Here is a 17,382-nt window from a genome sequence, read left to right as displayed (position 1 = left end):
TAAGAGACCTGACAGAGATAGGGTATGATAGGAGACCTGACAGAGATAGGGTTCAAAAAGAGACCTGACAGAGATAAAGTACAATAGCAGACCCGACACAGATAGGGTACAACGGCAGACCTGACAGAGATAGGGTAAAATAGGAGACCTAACAGGGTCACTTTAAATAGTTGGTAAACTTTTTTACCTTTACTACTTGTCTTATAGAACCAATGACAAATGGTGATCGAGAATTTTCATCTTGGGATTCATCCCCCCATGGGCTAGTGACTTCTATGTCTCCTTCCTCCAGTGCTATGGTACGCCCCTCAAAATTCGGAAGTTCATAAAGAATCCAGCTAATAAGAAAGAACAATAGACTCATTAATATAATGAATGACAGTTCATTCTCTTTACACCAGTGTTTCTCGACATGGGAACCACTGAAAACAGTTTTCACCCCTAGAGAACTTTAATGGAATTCCAGCTTAAAGGGAAACCTGCATCCAGTTTATGCTCTCCTCACTGATTGCAGCATATAGTGATAGACATGCTGATTTCCATGGTGTATTACTCATGAGCTAGAAGTAAATGGTTTCCAATAACCAGTAATATAATGATTACAGGCCAGGCCTGGAAAAGAGTCACGGCTACTAGAGAAGAGTCATGGTTAATCATGAGCTTCTGCTCGTCCCGCTCACCTGCTGATAATTGGCAGCTCTCTCCTAGGGAAAAAACTAATGGTATTTTCACACATTGGATTTTTAGAATGTTGTTCAGCAGGAAACCGAGTGGCATCTGCGCTGAAACCACCTCCCATTGTCTTCTATGGGAGGCCACGCTGCAGTTCATGCGGCCAAGGATTTCTCATGTGTAGTGATGAGCGGCATAGGCAATATTCGTTTTCACAATACTTCACTAATTTTTCACATAATATTCTACATCTTCGCAAAGTGGCGATATTCGCGATTAACACTACGCGATCAACACTACTCGTGCAGTTTTCCTGTTCATCTATTTAATGGAGCTAAACCAAGAGTGGGAATGCAGCACTGAAAATGAAAAATCATGGCAGAAACTACAGCGCTTTCTGCTGTGGGATACATAATGGATTTTTACACGGTCATGTGACCAAACCCGATGGATAAAACTGTGAATTATCTGTGAGCAGGAGCTCATGAATAACCAGGACTCTTTTCTAGGCTCAGGCATTAATATAATGCTGGTTCTCAGCAACCACTTACTTTTCGCTCATGAGTGGCACACCGCTGAAATCAGCATTTCTGTCACTACCTCAGTGAGGGCAGCATAAAGTTAATGACAGGTTCCCTTTAAAGAAGCTTGGCGTAGGGGTAGGTAAAGCATTCTATCATTTCTGCTGAGTGCTATAATTTGGCTCAGATAGGTTTACTGCATTGTAAAGTGGATGGACCTGTTTACTTCTGAACTGCTCCCACTCTGCCCACTACAGCTGTGTCTGTGAGGAAGCTGCTCAGATATTGATGGTCTATCCTGAGGATAGATAGGCTATCAATATTAAAATCCTGAAAAAACCCTTTAAGGAACTCCAGCATACCTTCCAACTTTTGAAAGTTGCAAGAAGGGACAATATGTGCAGCTCGCATCGCTTCACTTTTTTTTTTATATTAGGCCACGCCTCTACCCAAAGCATAATTACTGACTCTGCAGCAGCTGGGGATCGGTTAGGTGAGTGTAAGTGCCTTTATTTCTTTACAGCAAGTGGAGCCCCTGGGACAATTTTTTTCTTGCGCTTCAATATCCATTTAAATATAAGCACATAAATCATCAGATTATAGATAATTTAAGGTCCAAATAATGAAGTAATGGTCTAATATACAGCTAGAAACCATACAGATAGTTTAGTAAGGAGCAATTTATTAAATGTATTAATGCACATTTAAGCATTAATTCCCCAGGTAAAAAAAAAGTACATTTAAGGATCAAAGAAGGACAGAGTGACTTGGGTCAAAAAGAGGGTCTGTCCCTCCAAAAGAGGGACACTTGGGAGGCATGCGCCAGGGTTCCTGGGAACCATAGTGGAATGTATTAAATTGGCCAGAACTAAGATGAAAGCACAGTTTAGTAAAGTACAGCAGAGCTGTCACACAAATGCCTCCTTATTATCATGAGATTCCTGCAAAGCTATGGTGACCAATAAGGCTGTATAATAAATGCTGTGAGATAGCCCCACAGCTCCTGAGCATAGTCATAAGTCCACATTTAGGCTAGGTCTACACGACGACATGTGTCGCACCAACCATAGGCTACCATTTTTATAATGGTAGCCTATGGTGTCGCAATGCAACATGCTGCGACTGCGACGCGACCGTCGCAGAAAAATCCATCTAGAATGGATTTTTTGCGACTGTCGCGTCGCAGTGTGTCGCAGTGTGACACCATAGACTATCATTATAAAAATTATGGCGCGACATTGGTGCGACAAAATGTCGCGCAACAAATGTCACCGTGTAGACCTAGCCTTAAACCCGTATGACAATGTGTTTACCCAAAATCTGCATATTATTAGCTATTACTACCACTGTTTTCTTATTGAACAATATGCATGCTCAGCCGAACCAAAAGTGTATGGGGGAGACAGGCAGCTCAGCGAACAGTACGTAATGAGTAAAGCTACCCTTAGTTAGGTCCTGTATACATGACATAAGCTTCAGGGTATGTTCACACTGATTCAGCAGCAGAAAACGGGCACTTTCAGCTGCTAAATCCATATTCAAAACTCACCAACAGTTTCCCCATTAACCTTAATGTTAAACACTCCACCTTGTGCACACAGAGTTTAATAGTAGAGGTTTTTCCACAGTATCTGATTTGAAAAACACTTGAGAAGTGACATGTTACTTCTTGGAAGAAGATTTGCTTGTGGATTTCACAGACGTCAATGAAGAAGCAGAGAAACTTCAACCAAATGCTTTTCTAATATTTGTAAAAAATTCTTCTAAAACCTCCTCCAAATGAGAAATTTGCCACAAAAAACACCCTGTTTTCAGCTAGTAATGTGCTACTAATCTACTGCTAATTATGCTGTGTGAACTCTGCCTCTGGCTGCATGACATGTAGGGTGTGTACTATGACACATTAATTATAGCGTGACACTGATACAGCGCATGTCCTGTGCCTCATTAGCAAGTCTAGTATAAACCTTACTACTGCGCAGTTGTCATCTAGATTCCACACAATGGTAAATGGTTCCCATCTAGTCTGTGAATACTAATAATAAGGTACACATTATGATGTTTCTAGGCACATTTGGCATCCAATATAAAAAAAACTGAAATGATTAAAAGAGCAATCCATATGAAGGTGTCATTTCTTACCATCCTCGTATGGTTTTAATAAATATAGAAGGTGAAAGCTTCCAAGAAGTACAATCAATGACATCAGAAAAGATTTCAAACATAGCATCTCCATGCTCAGGATCTGTAAAGATTATCACCTGCAGAAAGGTAAGCATAAAAATAATAATTGTGAGGTAATTTAAAGTAACAATTCATTTTATAGATAGCATAAGAAAGTATTCACGTTACCTTTCCTGGTCTAGGGTTGATTTTCTCTGAATGGTTCAATGAAAATCCCTAATATAAATAATACAAAAAATATTTGATTTAATTCAATAAGAAAATAAATAAATATTTTCCATTCCATTGTTTACAGCAAATATAGGTTTCATGGACTGTAGTTACATCTCCTAGCCTGCAGATGTCACTGTCACCATTATGGCATGCTAATCATATATGTAAACATACAGACCTTCCCATAGAAATGAGTACACATAAGCACATGGATACACGGAGGTGAACAGTAACCGCAGTGCCTTGATATTTGTGTATTGTGTGCCAAGGAGGGGGTAATCAATCTAGCTAGTAATCTGGAACCTATAAATGCTGATTTTAGAGTCTATCTTTAGCTTTCTGGTCTTCTAGCATTTTCTTTTAAAAGATATAGCTGTGAGCATGTTCTCTCATAAACAGACAGATCCAAAGAGATTGGTTATGTCACTGACCAGATGATGCAGCCTAAGGGACTACTTCAAAAAAACTAAATATCAGTGAATTTCCATTGAAAGATGGGTATTTTTAATTTATTTTGCACGAAATAACCAATATTAAGAAATATATGCGCGGGGGGGGGGGCAGGAAGAACGAGTGGAGGATAGGGGTGGTTGCAGCTCTGCCGTTGATAATTGAAAACACGGATCACAGTGGCTATCCTCACACAGATACCCACTAGGGCCAGGAAGTGACAGGAGGGTGTACATTCTCTTCCATCGCAGCTCGCGCTGGTGTTGGGGCTCCTGTCTGGTGGTAGTTGGGGTGCCCTTGGTGTTATGTGTTTTTTGCAAAGTGCAAGACTGCCACACTGGAAGCAGATGCAAATGGTGATGGAGTTGTAGCCAAGCTAGTTGGCGCAACTAAACAAGTCTCTTTACTAAAGTACAGAATAGGAGTAGTAGCATATCCAACAGTATTGAGGCGCAGTTCCAAGCAAATTGGCACAGTGCAATTTTTCCCCAATAGCAATATATGGATAGCAGCAATGATGAGAGTTGTTGTACAGTCTTTCTGACATCTCTTTGTAGAACCTTAGGCATGCAATTGAGGTTCTGGGTATGTGTTCTGCAATTTCTGTGCTGAAGGGGTACAGAATTAATATACAGCTGGCCAAAACGTCCCTTAGAGTGCATTAGCAATATTCCCTTTCTCATCAGCAAAGTCTCTTCCTGCCATAAACAAGCCCAAATCTTGCCGACAGACTCTAATGCAAAGCCTTGTAGATTCTTGACCTTCAAGTTTCTTTACTCTCGGAAGCACTTTGGGAGCTCTGATGAACTTGTACCACATAGCTGTATATTAGACCATTACTTCATTATTTGGACCTTAAATTATCTATAAATCTGATGATTTATGTGCTTATATTTATATTTAAATGGATATTGAAGCGCAAGAAAAGAATTGTCCCAGGGGCTCCACTTGCTGTAAAGAAATAAAGGCACTTACACTCACCTAACCGATCCCCAGCTGCTGCAGAGTCAGTAATTATGCTTTGGGTAGAGGCATGGCCTAGTATAAAAAAAAAAGCTAAGCACAGACTCTCAACTGGCTGATTTACCAGGGGAAGGAACCAAGTTCATCTCCTGGCAACCTAAAGAGGTTGAGTCAAGGTGTTAACCCTGACTTATCCATACAACGCTGTTGGATATACAAATTTTGCATCAGAACATTTCAATTTAACATTACAACAATGAATCTTTTGCACTGATCCTATTCTATTTTGAGTGACTTGAAATATTCAAGTCACTCAAACCATGCTTGAGAACGAAAAATTGCATTTGGTGGGTTCTGAAAAGTACCTTAGGGTATTTCACATGTTTATCGAGCTGAGATGCGTACATTCTCTGCAAGTCTAAACATAAAAGCTTTCTTATTTAACGATATTGAAAGAAGAATGTGGGTTGTAATGGTAACAAAGAATGTAAATGTAAGTGAAATCTGGGGGAAATTTAAGGAACAAAAAAAGGTAATATTTTAAAGTATGAAAAATTGCCTCCGCTCCTAACCACATGTTACTTGTAGCCTGATGGTGTTAGAACTTCTTATATGAAGAGGCTATGAGTAAAGTTTGCAAATTTATACAGTGATTACAAAAAATAGCTGAATTTAATTTTAATAATTGTGAACTACAAATGGTTTAGCATTGATTTGAGAGCTGTTCACGTGTGTGGGTGGAACTTTTACCCGATTCTACCTTTCAGCAAATTCCTTTTCTATTCCCAAATCACTGACTCATTCAGTGAACAGCTCCATTAGGTTACAGTCACATATACGTTGACATTTCAATGGGATTCTATTATTTTTTTATTTAAAAATTGTGCCGCCTGCATGCAACGTGGTCCATCTGATGCCACTGGTGTTAGTTATGTATTGGATCTGACACTGTGTTGTAAAAATGAAACCACGGTCACCTGACCAAAAACTCCTTTTAGGGGTCCTATCTACATAACTAGATAGGACCCCTAAAAGGAGTTTTTGGTCAGATGACCATGGTTTGATTTTTGTTACAATCTCCTAAGGGCCCTATTGGGAAAAAAAATCTGGTTCTTTGACACTGAGTTGTGGTTTACATTTATAATGGAAACTGTCAGCAGGTTGTAAACATAGCCTTAGGTTTTGGGCATATGGTTTCTTGCAGAAACTGCCAGTAGGTATGGGGAGTCTTACAGGCAGTGCACCCTGTAATGCAAGTTAACGCTCCTCTAGAAAACTGTCTCTCTAATGCCACCCATAGGTACATAGCTACCCTTTAGATCAATGTCTGACCCATTAAAAGCCTTGTAACACGGCTAGAAATGTTAGCCAACTCAGAATTTGTCCGTAAAGAAAGAGACGCCCATCTGTAGAAGGCTGTTTTGGGGGTTCTGGCCTCTCATCAGGTACATAGCAGGATGCTGGTTGAAAAGCATTTGACTTTGTTCTCAAGGGTGATGTTTCTGCTTGTGGAGACCCCCAAGAGACTAAGGCTAGTTTCACACTAGTGTTAAAATCTTCCAGCAGGCTGTTCAGGCAGAGGAACAGCCTGTCGGAGTTCATCGTATCCGACATAACCTGATACTGCCAGCAACCGGACAGCTACCTCCTGGGATAGGTCCGGTGTAGTTGGCAGCTGACTCACAGGGGTCAAGGACTAAGGTACAAATACCAGAAGCTCAGAATACAGAAAATGCACAAAAATAGAGAAAAACCTCAGGTATGGTCTGAACAGTCACTATGACTTGAATGCAGGTTTCTGAGATCCAGACAGCACACTTTAAGCATAGATGGTGGGAAACATAGGATAAACAGGCAGGCAAAGTGAAAGTGAGGATAAATACAAGGCAGAAGTGCGTACCCTCGTCCTTTAAGAGGCCAGAGGTGAACGAGCATGTGCCCTCGTACCCTGGTCCTTTAAGAGGCCGGAGGTGAACAAGCATGTGCCCTCGTACCCTGGTCCTTTAAGAGGCCGGAGGTGAACGAGCATGTGCCCTCGCACCCTGGTCCTTTAAGAGGCCGGAGGTGAACGAGCATGTGCCCTTATTAGACAGAGGCTGGAGCACAAGGCAAAAGCATGGAGGCAGCAGCATGGTGAGTAGTGCGGGTATCATAATCACAGTGGAGAGCAGAGCAGTGGAGGACATAGTCAGCTGGCTTAAAGGGGCTGTGTCACTTCAGCAAATAGCATTTATCATGTAGAGAAAGTTAATACAAGCCACTTACTAATGTATTGTAATTATCCATATTGCTTCCTTTTCTGGCTAGATTAATTTTTCCATCACATGATACACTGCTCATTTCCATGGTTACGACCACCCTGGAATCCATCAGCAGTGGCTGTGTTTGCACACTATAGGAAAAAATGTCGGCCTCTCTGGTGGCCGGGACTGTGAAAGCTCACATAGGCTGGTGCTTTTTCCTGTAGTGTACAGGCTTTGCCACCGCTGATGGATTACAGCGTGTTCATAACCATTGAAACAGGCAGTGTATAATGTGATGGAAAAATTAATCCAGCCAGCAAAGGAGGCAATACATTAGTAAGTGCCTTGTATTAACTTTCTCTACATAATAAATGTGTTGAACAGCAACACAACCCCTTTAACAATTGAATCATCTTTCATCCTTCCATCACAATGCTCAACAAGACAGTGAACTGATTTCTACCATATGTATTTTATGTACATTGGCCCAGATTTACTATAAGTTAGAAATGTCTTCTATGCCTCCTTGACAAGCACTATATGTGACTTTTTAAACAAAATTCTGCCACTTTTGTGCCATATCGATTATGAGTGAGGATTTCCTATTGACACGACAGGAGGTGCATTAAAGACCCATCTTTCCTTTATTTAATCTTCATACTCAAGCTTTATAACATGTATACTGAGGACGCTGAACTTCCTGTCCCATCCCAATGTTTCGGGGGACACGACCCCTTATACGTGCTTTATGATAGGAGGTAACTATGCATTTAAATAGGTTAAACATTACTGGGTCAATAACTAACCAATATATACTTATATACAAAAATTAATAGAAGGGATAGAGGAATAAAAAACTCATAATAAAATCATTATAAGAATACCTTAAAGCCGAACACTTCATTTAATCCTTTAAGTGCGATCATGTCCATCATAACCCGATCCAATAGTCTTTTCTTGTTCTCTTCCTGGCAGTCAGCAATATTTATAGGTACAAGACAGCCCTTTTCAAACTGCTGATGGTTCATCTCTATACAACGTGTCATTAACATAGCGTCACCAAATTAATGTTTCCTTCTAATTGCCATTCCAGTTGGAAGAAAATGTTAATTAGTTTGGTGAAGCTAAGTTAATGAGACATTGTATAGAGATGAAACATCTGGGTTCTATGATTTTATTATCTGAGTTCTTAATTGCTCTATCTTTTCTATTAATATGTCTATACGAGTATATATTTGTTAGATCTTACACAATGATGTTAGCCTTTATAAATGTATAGTTCCCTCCCATCATGAGTAAGGGGGCGTTCCACCGAAACATTGCGTGAGATAGGACAGGAAACTGGGCATCCTTGGTATACGCAGGGGCGTAACAATCGCAGTCCACAACCTGCCGCAAGTGATTTGAATTTTTAATGGTTTAATGGCCAGTCGGGTCAGGCCCGGCCTCTGTGCCTGGCCGGCGCCACAGCACGGCACAGATTAGTTACCCCCTGTCCTGCTAACCACCACCCCCGGCCCACCCCCACCCATCCGGCGCTGCGCTATTCTTGCTGTGATGAATGATCCAGACCTGTGACCTCAGCACCGGTGTAACGTTATATTACCCTACTTCGTGATATTTCCCTACCTCCTAACTTCCTGTCGCACCGGAAATGACGTGTGGAGGCGTTCCTTAGTTTTGACAATCTGTGCATGCGCAAAAGAACAGTTTAGGGAAAATCTCACTGCAGAGTTCAGCTGCCCACCGGGACACTGCGCATGCACCGGAGAGCCGAAGTAGAGAAATATTACGGCCCATTGCACAAGCACAGATAACTCCTTAAAATCCATCCGATCTCCGCGCCTGCGCAGTGTGGGGGTAGGGAAAATTTACGTCCCAGTGCGCAAGCGCCGAGGGTAGTATAAATATCCATTTTACAAGCGCTGCTAACCCTTTGCTGGATCTATATGAGAATAGCTCCAGCAAAGGGTTAGCAGCGCTTGCGAAATGGATATTTATACTACCCTCGGCGCTTGCGCACTTGGACGTAATTTTTTCCTACCCCCACACTGCGCAGGCGCGGAGATCGGATGGTTTTTTAGGAGTTAACCGCGCATGCACAATGGGCCGTAATATTTCCCTACTTCGGCTCTCCGGCGCATGCGCAGTGTCCCGGTGTGCTGCTGAACTCCGCAGTGAGATTTTCCCTAAGTTGTCCTTTTGCGCATGCGCAGATCGTCAAAACTAAGGAACGCCTCAACACGTCATATCCGGTGCGACAGGAAATTAGGGGGTAGGGAAATCTCACGAAGTAGGGTAATGTAACGTTACACCAGCGGGTTTCACGGGATCACACAGGCCCGCGGCACACGCCGGATGGCGGGATTGTGCGAGAACAAGAGGGCGGGAGCAGAGCAGTATCAGAGCAGGTAAGTTTTTTATTTTTTTTGTATGTGTAAATGTGCACACACCGCCGGCTTTATACTGACAGGGGGGCACCTGCCAGTGCGGCATGCCGACAGAGCACTGGCAGCAAATACTTCATAGGGACCCGGCCTCGGGGGCAATATCATGTAATATAGGGGCAAAAATACAAAAAATTTAAAAAATGTAATATATACAGAGTATACAGTCACTATGATGGGGGAAGGGCCGCTGATGTGGCCGCAGCACAGCAAACATGCCAAGAGGTGGTTGGACAATGTTGTGTTTGGCAACTGATTTTCCCAGGGACAATTGGCTGTAAAACTGCATATACCTACTGATGGTCTCCCAAAGGAGATACAGAACCCCTTGACACTTATATCAAAGGTTTCTCATGTAGTACAGATGTCTGCTGATGGGTGTCTCTTCCTTTAGAAGCCCTAGTGTTCTTCTTTCTGTGCAAAGCCTCAGGGCTCATGCACACAAACGTTTTTAGCGTTCCGTATACGGACCATATTTTGATTCCGTATATGGTCCGTATTCGGAACCATTTATTTCAATGGGTCTGCAAAAGATGCGGACAGCACTCTGTAAACTATTCTTATCCGTCTTGCGGGCAAGAATATGCAATCCATCTCTATAATGGGCCTCCTGTTCCGTTCCGCAAATTGTGGAAGCCACACGAGTGGCATACGTTTTTTGTGGATCCGCAATTTGCGGACTGCAAAAAATGGCGTGGTCGTGTGCATGAGCCCTCATTGACATACTTCTCATGTTTTCTTCCTTAAAGGGAATCTGTAACTACATACCTTGACATGAATCCAAATGGATTCTTAGGCTACTTCCACATCTGCGTTTTCCTTTCCGGTTTTGAGATCCATCAGAGAACCTCAAAATTGGAGGAAAACACTTCAGTTTTGTGTCCCATTCATTGTCAAGGGGGACAAAACTGAACTGAACTGAACGGAGTGCACCAGAATGCATTTCGTTTGGTTTTGTTGCGTTCCCATGACTCACACAAAAGCGCTGCAAGCAACGGTTTTGTGCACGTCATGGGATACTGAGCAAAACGGATCCAGCACAATTACATTGTGTTTCATGCCGGATATGTTGTTTTGAACACGAAAGAAACGGATCCAGAGCCCATTGACTTACAATCGTTTTAGTGCCGGATCTGTCATTTTGGACATAATACAACTGGATCCGTTCTGAAAGGATGCAGACGTTTGTATTATTTACCGGGTGCATGTTTGCTGATCCCCTGACGGATCCAGCAAAAACGCAGATGTGAAAGTAGCCTTAGATTTGTGTTGGTCCCTTCAGTAAAATTCTGTTTTTCCCACCCAGGGATGCATTGTTGGATACATTCTGTAGATATTCTTTTTATTATATGCAGAATTTTCAGCTTGGCGCAATGAGGGCATCACTGTTGCACCTCTTTGCAGTGTAAACCACTCTCATTAGTCCTGGCCTCTCTGCCCACCAAGCTTCGAGTGACAGGGCCAGGTAGTGATGTAGTCTTGCTTGGCTCTATTTTACTGCATGTGTGCCATCATTTCGATATTCACTGCAGTACAACGAGGAGCCCATTACAGAAGCAATAGCGCACTCATGCGCAGCACAGATGACTATCGACAATTACTGAAGTGACAGCACATGAGCAGTAACACAGGGCCAGGCAAGACTACAACACTGACTTGCCTTGTCACTCAAAGCTAAGGAGACCCGGACTAAGTAGCGTGGTTTACAATGCATGAGGTGCAAGGGTGATGTCCTTGTTGCACCGAGCTGTAAATCTGCATATTATAAAAAGAAGAATTTCTACAGAATGCAGCCAACAATCTAGATAGAAGAAACAGCATTTTACTGAAGGGAGCAGTGCACAACTAAAAATTTATTTGGATTCATATCAAAGTATGTAGTGACAGATTCCCTTTAAATGCTTACAATTAGGCATCTTGCACATGACGTATGGCTTTTTAAGTATTTTGCGTTCCGTTTTGAACGGATCCGTTTTTCAGTGTTTTTGTTTCAGTAGTGTTTCCGTTTCCATTCCGTTTTTCCGTTTGTGATCCGTTTTTTTTGAGGATCACAATCGGAAATGTAAGCATACAATAATGTTTAAACAGTAAGTACATAAAAAAAATTGGGCTGGGCATAACATTTTCAATAGATGGTTCCGCAAAAACGGAACGGCTACGGAAGACATACGGATGCATTCCGCATGCATTCCGTTTATTTTGCGGAACCATTGACTTGAATGGAGCCACGGAACGTGATTTGCGGGCAATAATAGGACATGTTCTATCTTTAAATGGAAAAATGGAAATACGGAAACGGAATGCATACGGAGTACCTACCGTTGTTTTCGCAGACCCATTGAAGTGAATAGTTCTGCATAAGGACCGCAAACGGAATGCAAAAAAAGGGAACGGAAACAAAAAAAAAAGGCCAAATTCGACTGAACTGTATCACACCCATTCCAGGATGTTTTTTGATCCCGATTTGATATATGCAATAGCTGAAATAATTTTGACTTTCTTTTGAATCAGATTGCAAATGACATAAATTCTCTTAGCAACCAGTATCCTTCAATAATTATACTAAAATCGCACCCTATTTATAATTCATTTGGCTTTCTGTCACTAGGGTAAACTAGCAAAAAGCAATGCAACGCTAGGGAAGAGGTTAATGACCTGCAATAAAAAAAAAAAAAAAAAACTGGCGTGTCAACTATTATGGGCTAGACCTGATGCAGTTGCAGTTTATGTGACATTTCTAGAAGCTGCCTGTGCAGTTTGCCAAGGTTTTTCTTATTTCGTGTATGAATATTCAAATGTCGCATATAATGGACCTGCAGAATGTGTCCGTACCTGTAGCAGAGTTAGTACTGTTCATTTCTAACCCCACCTACTCACTATATATATATATATATATATATATATATATATATATATATATAGACATACTAGGTGCTTGGAGGAACAAAAACTTAAAGCAAAGGCAGTTACTAAACTAAGAAAACCACATGGCGGTTAGGGATTAAATTCCCTTATACTGCATTCCAGTCTTATATTTCTGTAGGTGAACATAGACTATGTTATGCTAAGAAGTAGGAAATATAGGAATAATGCAGTTTCTTTAACACCATTGCTGTGATTGGTTATGGACCCCAAGTGGTTGCCATCTTATTTCACAGATCAGCGAACATCAATAAGTCTGTATAGACACTGAATCAAATATCCATTATGCACAACGGAAACAAAGGTGCAACAAATGCAACAAGCCTAAAGCAACTGATGCAGCAGCACAATAAACAGATAGCACTCACCTCTAGGATATTTGTAAGGTTTTGCTCTTGGCCCTTAAAATAAAAAATCTCTGCAGGCTTGTCAAGTGCTGAAATGCTGTCAAAAAGGGGCACTGTCCTGTTCCCTTCAGGTGTAGAATGATTTACGTCTAGGTGGCCATTAGATTGTGGCAGTGTTTCTGACAATCCACCATCCGTATGGCTTTTGCTTTCCACGTTGCTGTCCATGCTCTGCACAGGTATGGGTACTGACTGCTTTAGTGAGTCACTGTGCAAAGATTCTGAAGACGGCTGTGAGGAGGCACCTTTACCTTCCCTAACTGACGAGTGAGCTGTCTGTACAGAGTCTGTAGTTGTAAGATCACAGCTTTTGCTTGAGGGAGTAAACTCCTTCCGGGGTGTGTCAAAGGAGGTAGTTATAGTGCTGACTGTTGTGATAGAAGGGGAGAACACGTTCTCTTCAGACCTTGCTGCAAAGGGTGACTTTAAGCCTGAATACATGGACTCTATGCGAGATCTCTTCACAGCTATATCAGTGACATCTGCATTTTCTTTGTCACACGTTTCCTGAGGTATCAAAAGTGGTTCTCTTTTTGATCTCAGAGATTTCAAAAGCAAGCTTTGCTCGGCAGATGCCCGCTTTGGCCTTAATTTCTCTGCAGTTTCTTTGCTTTGCATCTTAAACAATGCCATTGGCGCAAGGTTCTTTGATCTATCTTTCTTTCCTAAGCCGAAGGAGAATGCCTCATTATCCAATATCTTTTCCAAGTAATCCTCACGGATAGGGGGCAAACCACAATATGGACCTGGTGATTTAGGAGCTCTGGGCGTTTTTCTCTTCTGAGCCAATGTTATTGGGCTTTCTAGTTTCCTGATAGTTTCAGCAAACTTTTCCATGTCTGAAGAGGAGTCTAAAGTATATTCCTCATTTGTCACTGAGTCATTAAAACTGCTTTCAAGGCTACCTTGCAGGTTAGTGAAATTTTCACTTGTACGTTGTATGCTTTCATTGGTATAAGTAATGGTACGAGAGTCAAAAAGGCCTCCATTCTGAAGTACACTAGGGTCTGGAATGTCAGAATCATTGCTATTCACTTCAATGGAAACTGTAGTTTCCCTCATATTATCTCCATTTAACACATTAACCTGCTGAACTTCGGTGTTCTTGTGCTTTTCAGACATTTCATCACCAGCCTCAACAACAAGTTGTAAGTCAGAGACATTTTCTGTGTCTGAAAGATTTAGTGTGCTTTTCAAATCACCTTGCTGTTCATTTGTTTCATATATAGATCCATCCACCTTCGCAGGCTCTGGACAGGAAACAGTGTCGTTTGTAACATCCAACAAGATTTCTCTGTCTGGTTTTGGTGAAACATTCTCATGATGGATAATAGATGGCTGACCTTTGTCAGATTCTTCTGGAAGCTTGTTCTGTATTGAGAAACTACTGGGAACAAAGCACTCACCAGATTCGAGCTGGGGGCTTGGTGAAGGCTCGTGTACACTATCTTCACTTTCTGGAGAAGTATTTTCAGTATATGATGAACCTTCTAACTTCTCCGTGGCATCTTTTGTAGGGTTTTGTGGGTGATGGGTTTGAACAGAGGTAGATTGTTCCTGTCCTGCAGGAATAACTGCATCTAAAGCCAATGATCCAGTAATTGGTAGGATTTCCTTTTCCTGGTGAGTGACAGAACTCAATACATCTAGATTTTCATGTAATGAAGATTTTTCCTTAACCTCTCCCCCACTGGATTGCATTTGCTCTGTATCCGTTAACTCTTGAGAGGTATCATTTGTGATTTCCTTTTTTACAAAATCACTATTCACCTTATGGATTTCTCTTGAATCTGTATTAAGTTTTTGAACATCTTCTTTGGCATCAGCATTTAAAACGTCTTTCGACTTGGAGCCCATTTGCTTTGAGTCCATTCTTGCTTTGCGTGACTTGCCTGTATCTTTTCTTTCAGAGGGAGCTTTTTGAGCTTCTCTTTCAACTTCAGTAATTTCTTTACTGACATTAAATAGTGACTGATCTTTTTCAGATGGTACAGTTGATGGTAAAGATGAATCTACATCATCTGAATGCAGTGCGTTAGATTCCTTAGTTACAGCCACATCGGTTTCGTCTCTTGTAACAGCTACAACGGTTGGTTCTTTCATGGAGCTATGTTTATTGCCCATATCGGGAGGGTCTAAGTGTGAAACACCACCACCTTCTGAACTACCTGAATCCTCAACTAAATGATCAGAAGTATTTTCAGAAAACTGTGACAAAGTATCTTTGGTATTTCCATCCAGCTGTAAATCATTGGTCTGTTTGCTAATACTCTCACTTAAAACATTGACATTACTGGTTTGCTCAGAAGTAGGTTCCTTCTGTTTTCCATTCTTCTCTGAAGGCAAAATACTTTCTTTCAAAAGCTTATCTGATTCTGCTAACTCAAAGCCATTTCTGCTGTCTTCCATCTGCGTCTGGCCTGGAGGGGTCACAACAGTGCCTTCTTCTTTCTTTTTATCTGCCTTTATTCCATAATGACCATTTTCAGTCTTTTTACCAAAACTAGAATAGCTGGCTGGTTTACTTGACGAGCTATTGTCTTTTGACCAAGCCCCTTTTACCTGTTTACCAAAGTTCAGTTTGGCTCTTTCAACATATTTCTTTTGCTGGGAAATATTCTTTGTGGCATAAAAATCAATTTGCTTGTGGCTTGTTCTTTTACTCTCAAATAAAGAAACTTTGCTTGCAATGCTTCCTTTAGGGATGAGTGCTGCAATGGCATCTTCATCTACTTGATCAACAACCTTAGGCTTAATAGGCAGTTCCACATTCTTTGGTTTTGGAGGGCTAAAAATAAAATAAGAACAAAACTGTATTAATACACATTTTCTATTACGTCTGTTAACTAATAAATAGCACATTGTTGTAATAAAGTCATATTAATAATGTTACTAAAAGCTGCCATAAAAACTGAACAAATTAGCTGGAGACACTATCACAATTACACAAGGAAAATCATGAAACAATAAAAGAAACAAAGTTACCCTCCACAATGTATAAAACATATTTCGTGTTCAGCCGGGATTCCAAATTGACATCATATTTAGCTATTTTAAAGAATGTAATAATTGCCAGCTAAACATATAGGCCCACATTTACTAATGTGAATGCACCTATATCTTGGTGTAAATTGTGCTAAAAAGTGGCACAATTTGGAACATCTAAGTCTAGAGAAATCATCTATACCTAGTCCAACAAGGGGTGTGGCTAACACGAAAGGAGTGTGACTTCATGGCAAAGGGGGTGTGGAATAATACGCAACCTTTTTCATCAAAATGGCACCACGATTCCGGTCTCAAACAAAGCCAACCAATAGTTGGTATAGAGCTAGACAAAGGTGTATATTCCTGCACCACAATTATCACATAAATCTGCCCCACAATGTGGAAAAATGAATGAATTACATTACAATTGACTAAAATGAAGTCTAAAAACTAAGTTTTAAATTAACAGCCTTTAAATCTTGAAAATCAGAACTGGGAAGACCTTTGAAAACCATCAGAAAAGTGGCAGTAAATTGGAAGGTGACTATTTAACACTGATTTCAGTTAATGTTTACAGAAGGACAATCTGAAACCTGTAGTTCAGCATTCCAGGGAATAACAATGACAATGCTGTGACATGTTTTTTTTTTTTTTTTTAAACGCACCCCTCACATATTTAGGACATAGTGCTTTAGAATTATTTAGTGATTTCTTTAAAACAAGTCAATTTCAAGATAACGGCATTTTCATTAATACAATTGACCTTTTAGGTTTGATAGCTGGAATGATTCTTGAACAAACAGGGCAATGCACACTGTGGTGGGAAAAGAATATTACATTCTTAAAGTGCTGCACAAAGGATCTGGTTCCCTAAGAAACCTGACGTGCAAGGTATGGGACAAAAATAAAAACCGGTATTAAATGTGCAGCAAAAATGTATTTAGGTGGTAAGAAATGTAGAAAATGTAAGCTTGTTGTCATACTGTCAATATTAGAGATGAGCGAAATTCATATTTTGAAATTCGTTCACACTTTGTTGGTTAAAGGTGAATTGCGTTATAGATTCCATTATCACGGACCATAACGCAATTCTGTAATGGAATGCATAACGGAATTCCTTTAGAGGCATTCCTTTATTTATTCCGTCATAATAGAAGTCTATGGGCTGCAAAACGGATCCGTCCGTTTCCGTTATGCAGGGGAGTCCTCTCCTGCATAACGTAAACGGGATGGATCCGTTTTGCAGCCCATAGACTTCTATTATGACGGAATAAATAACGTAATGCCTCTAAAGGAATTCCGTTATGCATTCCATTATAGAATTGCGTTATGGTCCGTGATACCGGAATTCACCTTTAACCAACAAACGAAGTGT

General features: G+C 40.9%; 1 protein-coding gene across 3 annotated transcripts in view; it reads right to left on the bottom strand.

The window, feature by feature from the left end:
* Nucleotides 1-17,382, bottom strand: part of CRYBG1 (crystallin beta-gamma domain containing 1) — a 326,993-nt gene that overhangs the window by 32,409 nt on the left and 277,202 nt on the right. For all 3 annotated transcript variants that reach the window (XM_044292529.1, XM_044292528.1, XM_044292531.1), the window contains 4 exons: nt 12,984-15,810; nt 3,546-3,593; nt 3,336-3,454; nt 188-338 (listed from right to left, as the gene is read on the bottom strand). In XM_044292529.1, the coding sequence (XP_044148464.1) occupies nt 188-338; nt 3,336-3,454; nt 3,546-3,593; nt 12,984-15,810 (3,145 nt within the window). The remainder of the gene's footprint in view (nt 1-187; nt 339-3,335; nt 3,455-3,545; nt 3,594-12,983; nt 15,811-17,382) is intronic.

The sequence above is a fragment of the Bufo gargarizans genome, chromosome 4, assembly GCF_014858855.1.
Source record: "Bufo gargarizans isolate SCDJY-AF-19 chromosome 4, ASM1485885v1, whole genome shotgun sequence".
Classification (NCBI taxonomy): Eukaryota; Metazoa; Chordata; class Amphibia; order Anura; family Bufonidae; genus Bufo; species Bufo gargarizans.
Note: the sequence above shows the minus strand (reverse complement) of the source record. Positions and strands in the feature narration are given on the sequence as shown.